Below are 6449 nucleotides of genomic sequence, written 5' to 3' on the forward strand. Positions count from 1 at the left end.
GGTGACTTTTACTCTAAGATTACTTAAACGCATAGAAAAAATGATTTTTTCGTAAACGCGTTTTGTCTATGTTGCGCGTGGGCCAGAGAGAGAAAACAAATAGTGCGCTGACATCCTCTTAATTATATTGTAAATTAAACATTAAGTCGTTATAAATCAATTCCTTCTACAGTTCTACGTTCCAAATCCGTCATTCGATTACGAACATTTGAAGTAACATAATAATATCACTATTATTTATCAATGCTATGGCATATTATAAAACACGATTAAAGATAATATCTTTAATCTTGTTATAAACTATAATACTTCAGTATAAAATGTAATAATTTACAATTCAGTAATATTTAATCAGTTCCTGATTTAAGATTTTTATGTAAATATGTTGGAAAGAACTCAGAAAAAAAAAAATATTTGCATATTTTTTTAATACCATGTTATCATATTTACAAATTTGTATTACATACAAATCATAGCCCTATTGTCTTAAACATTAAATACTAAAATCTGTCTAGTTACAGATATTATTTTTATTTAAAATGAAAAGGTATAAAAGATCTAAAATTCTTGAAAATCATTCCATTAATAGTATCATAAAAAAGTATAGTAAATAGTAAATCTATAAATAGTAAATCTATAGTATGGCATACTTATAACATAATAATAGCGCAAAATAATAATAATTTAGTAGGTAACTCTAAAAGTGCTTTGAAAATTACGTATAATTATAACGGACCAACTGTTGATATTAATATATGTTTATATTGGTTATTATTTCACAAATTTAAATGCTGCACGCATGTGAACTTCATAATTTATAATAATAATATACTTAAACAATAATTTGTAATTGTGTAACATAATAATAATAGTTAATAGCGGTACAGAAATTATTTTTCAAATAACAATCAATACAACATTTTTGGTAGGTATTGCATTATATTTAAATGAGTTAATTTTAAAATACTAAAACAGTGTATATCTTTAAACTCTATCAATCCATATATATATTTTATTTAGACAACAAAGTGTAAGTCATAAGTGTAACTAAAATGTTAATTACGTGGTTATGTTTATTATTGATGTCATACAGTTTGTGCCAAGTAAGTTTTGATAAAAAAAATCTAATTTTTCTCGAATTAGGCAATTGTAATAGAATTATATTCAAGAGGTAAACAAGTATTATGTAGGTACCTACCTAATGGCTAATTGTTTGATAAGTCATACCAATAATGCATTATTGTAGTACTGCAAAAAAAACTATTTATTGTGAATCATTAATGAATATAGGTATTTTAAAAGATAAATATATGACAATGCACATTTTGGAATCCAAAATCTAATATTTGATGTAAAATAGGTACTACTTGTGTTGTAATTATTTAACATTGTTGACAATCTTTGAACTTGACTATTTAAGAAGTCTAAATGCATGGATTTTCTTCTGTTACTGTATATATTTTTTAATGGTCAATTTGATAATGATATAGCATTTATTATAGCCCCATATGGCATATATTACGAACCCATTAGCATGGTCTTATTATTCTGAGTACTTATAAACATTTTAATAACTGAAAAAGTACTCGTTAAAATATTGAATTAGGTACATCAATATTAAAAAAAATTAACCACTAAATAATTTACTATAGAAAAAGGCAGTTCTCATTTGAAAAACAGAAGTTTGAAACTTCAAAGGACACTCTTTAAGTAGTACTTACAAAGAATCTCAAGAATTTTGGTATGCATATTTAAAAATTCCAACAATCAGAGCCGGGGCTTGCACCCGAAGTAACTGGAACCCCTAACACTCAGAAAAAACCTTAAAAATCAAACACTCGAAACCCATATAACACGAATGATTTTGTTTTGAAGACACCTTAATTAACCAAAACCCGAATAAAACATTCTGGTTAGGTAACTCTAAACCTTTACAATCTTTTTGTGATATATAATTTTGTATGTATTTCTTGTGGTGAGTTCGATTCTGTAGTTAGTTGATTATTAATAATAATAAATTAACAGGAACAATTTTACAATCCATCATAATTATATTCAATAATTATTTTCTTAAAAATAAATTCCTATATGATCATTAATTGATTCTGATTAAACCAAATCGCCTCGTACTAAATTATTTCTTATACCTAATATATATGTAATTATTACTTTATTAGTATATAAAATAAGTCCAAATAATATAGTCAATAGTAGCAATATAAAATATACACATGGTCTCAAACTCACAACCACGATTTAAGATATTATACAGGATACCGAACGAACGTGTGATAATTGTGAAACCCGCACCTTCTCGTGTTGTAGCTAGACTACTAGCGCTTTATAGGATTGTTCTGTGTCAATCGGGAGAATAAGGAACTAAATGACAATAGTTCATAACCACGATTTAAGATATACCTTAAATCTTAAATCGTGTTCATAACTTACTTCCGGGATCCGGTTAACACAGAACAATTCTATAAAGTGCTAGTTGTCATGCCAAACTGTAAAAACCGAGCGGACTCAGAAAAACATTGAAAAGACTTTTCCTTCCGTATCCTGTATATCTTAATTGACTTAATTCGTGGTCTCAAGTCTCAACAAAACTTAAAAACGTATATACGGTCAGGCACGTAGCCAGGATTTTATTTTGGAGGGGGTCGAAATAAAAACAATTTTTATGCTTAATTGATATATTTTTTTTTTTTTTATTTAAATAAAATTTATTTACAATCTATATTTAATATAATACAATAAGTAAATTTGAGTAATAGAATTTTTGACATGAGTTCACATGATAAGAGAAAAATATTCATTGATATTACTCTTCAGTTAGTACTAGGTATAACGGAAAAATGAATACATTAAGAGAAATGAAAAAGAAATAAAAGTAAAACTAGGTAATAATCAGAGTTCAAGTTTAAACCGATGTTGGACCTTAGGATAAGAGGTCTCTGGACTATTTTCTTTTTAATCTACGAGTTGTATTGGGTAGCTCGATAGTGGATAGATTGGCGATGAGGGGGTTTGGGTGAAGATGTAGTTTTTTGTGAAATCGTTTATATAATTTTGAGGCTTGGTCGGAGATGGGTGATATGTTAAGGTAATTATGGAGAGTTAGATTACTTACATACCAGGGGGCATTGGTTATTGTTCTGAGGGATATTGATTGAAATGCTTGTAGATTTTTTAAGTTGGAATTTTTGGCAGCTCCCCAAAAGTGGATTCCATAAGTAGCTATAGGATTGAGGAGAAGTTTATAAATTTAATTGATATAATATAAAACCTTTTTTTTTTTAGTTGACAAATTTAAACCAAGTTACAAGTTACAAATTACAATACAATATAAAATACAATATATTATTATTTAAAATTTTCAACTGATGTAGTGAGGTCTATAATATTAATTTACTGTTTTTTTGAGCCATTACATCCAACACTTCGTCTGTAGAGTTAGATACTTCCCAATGAACTGACAGAAGAGTAAATCCCGTTAAACGCTAATTTCCAGTTTCGTTACGAAGTAATGTTTTTAAGCGTTTTAATGTCGAAAATGAGCGTTCAGCTGCTGTTGTAGAAACTGGTAGTGTTGCCAAGATTTTTAATAAAAAATGTATGTTTGGATAAAACTTTGCATCACATGCATCCAAAATATCCATCATTTCAGTGGGGTTTTTTTCTACATTTACCCCTTTTTCACACCATAATAAAAATTCAGAACAAACGACTTTTTCAGATATAATATGATCTTCGTAAAATATGTTTAAATTTACCAATTTACAGAATTTTACGTAAATTTACGTAAATTCCACATCTCTACCCATAGATAATAATATTCGACCGTTCTATAGTGTTTTATTTTTGTGCCACAACACAATAACATTTTTTTGAATAACACGTATTTTATTTTAATTTAAATTATAAGGACAATGATTTTATGTGCCGGGGCACAACAATTTCGGGGGGGGGGGGTCCAGACCCCATGGACCCCCCCTGGATACGTGCCTGTATACAGTCATGACTAAAATACCAAATACTAATAACTATAATATAATAAGCACGGCTTTACAATTTACATAGTATGGTACCATACATAACGAAAGAAGAAAAACTGTACAGTTTTATAAGCAAACTGATAGATGGCGCTGCAGAATCTTAGGTAAAATAAATAATTAAGCTGATAAATTAGCTGATATCAGGAGGACACTTGTGGGACATAAACGTCCTGTAGAATGTAATACATCGTACTGCAACCATACTATCTAAAGCCGTGCTAATAACTAATAAGTAATAATATCTATAATTAATATCTATATAGTATAATTTGCCAACCAACTTCTCAAGCGGTATTATTATAATATAGTAACGAATATCGTAATACGTGGCAATATATTTTACCAGTTTTCCGGAAATTCCAAAATCATAATTTATATTTTATTTTATTTCTCTTCGGCTCTACGCTCCTATGGCCTACCTATTTTAAACATTTTAGTTGACTTTTATCCGTCGGCTTGACATGTGGTAAATAAATAGGTACCTAATTAATTTCTCATTATCTTAGTTCTTGTAGTTTCTTAGAAAAATGTAATTATTGTACATTGATAAGCCGAGTCTTGTCTAAAATAAATGTTGTGAATTCGTGTTGGGAACTTATATTTTATTATAAATAATATAAATAATTGTTTTTTAAATTTTTTACGGCTTGACAATTGTAAGGGGGGGGGGCTCAGCCTTCAAATGTGTGTTTTTTCTAGATTACTGAACACCCGTATTAACCAATATTAACCCGAAAAATAACGGTTAAATTAAATCCAGAACGTTAAATCTTGACGAAAAATACGAGTACGGTCTCTTCTGAAACAGAATATAAGTAATTTTGTTATTGTTGTATCTAGTATTTTATTTTTTATTTTCTAAATAGCTTTTTGATACAATCTTAATTTCATGATGAATTGTCAATCTTAAATATCATCATCCTTGCACTATTGTAGGCTATTATATAAATAATCATAGGCGCAAATCACCTAAAAATATCAGGGGGGCTTAAGCACCAACATTTTTTTGGAGGAAACAGACCCGTGAGGGGCTTTGCTCCTCACACACCCCAACAGTACCACACCATATATATTAACAAAATACAAATCAGTAATCACACAAATCCAACGGGACGGAATGCAATAAAGCTACAAAACTATTTTAATCCTATTTTGTGGAATTACCTATACTGCGGGTCTAATTAGAGAAAACGAGCACGTCGTGCCATCGTCGCGGTCGGTCAGCGTTGATTGTAGACACTAGATACGCCGAATCTTATAATTTATATATATGTTGTAAATGTTCAATATGTTTAACAATTATTTCCCGGTTCCTTATTATATCATAATCTTACAACAACAATAAATTATGATATTATATTGTATTATGTCATAGCAGCTTAATATATCCAGATGTAAACTTTATATATTTTATTATTAATTTATTAATACAAATAATTAAATAAATCTGTTTTTGAATTTTTAATAAATGTAATTAGGTAGGTATTATGGAAATATTAAGATAGTAGTACTATAAGTTATAATCACAGGATTCGGGGTGCTAGCATTTAAATTCAGGGTGCCAAGCACCCTTAGCACCCCAGGCGCGATTTGCGCCTATGTAAATAATTAAGACTTAAAATACCTTTGAAGTATGATTTTAAAAAAATTAACTACTATACCTACCATATTACATTTGTTATCCGACAGTTAAACTAATATATTTTATAATTAATACACTATTAAAAATGTATTATTATATAGTGTTTGATTTTTTAGGTAAATTGTAAGAACCCTAAACCGGTGGAAGTAAAACAATCAAGGTCATTAATGGCGTATGCAAGGCGCTACTGGATCTTCGCGAGGAAGTGCCCAGGCTATTTGAAAAGATTTGTGATTTGGATTTGGAAACACATAAAATTTGGTGTTCAATGCGAACCTATTGAAAACCAAAAAATTAGATGTATTACTAAGGGAGGTGCTAAAAAGGTTATTACTGAAACACAATGGAAACGAATACCGCCAAGTCTACGGAACCGTTTGCTTAAGAAAACCACTACTACACCTCCAGTTTCAACAACCTAATATTTCGAAAATAATCATATTGTTTATACCATTCATACCATTCAATAAAGAAAATTGTTACACATTTATTTTTAAAAATTATTTTATTTATTGAAGCAAAACTTCTTACCCGACTCCGGAAACGTTAAACGTTGAATAATTTACATTACTATGGTGCATGCGCGTCATCCGTATACCTTCTATGCAACGGTATGCTGATTTGTGCGCAGGGGGGGGGTCGGGGGCGTTAATTCGAGCACGTCGTACGTCGTCCGTAGTCGAGCGTTGGTAGTGCCACAGAACCATAGTATACTTTTTTTTTTCTAGTGTCTAGAACCATTGAGTGAGCCC

The 6449-nt window shown here is 29.6% G+C and overlaps 1 protein-coding gene across 1 annotated transcript; it reads left to right on the plus strand.

Moving 5' to 3' along the window:
- The first annotated feature begins 962 nt into the window (after positions 1 to 962).
- Positions 963 to 6187, plus strand: LOC100569719. The gene is made up of 2 exons (XM_003244211.4): positions 963 to 1103; positions 5814 to 6187. The coding sequence occupies exons 1-2, from the start codon at positions 1053 to 1055 to the stop codon at positions 6117 to 6119; spliced, it is 357 nt and encodes a 118-aa protein (XP_003244259.1). The 5' UTR covers positions 963 to 1052; the 3' UTR covers positions 6120 to 6187.
- Positions 6188 to 6449: the final 262 nt, after the last annotated feature.

Source organism: Acyrthosiphon pisum, chromosome A1, assembly GCF_005508785.2.
Source record: "Acyrthosiphon pisum isolate AL4f chromosome A1, pea_aphid_22Mar2018_4r6ur, whole genome shotgun sequence".
Lineage (NCBI taxonomy): Eukaryota > Metazoa > Arthropoda > Insecta > Hemiptera > Aphididae > Acyrthosiphon > Acyrthosiphon pisum.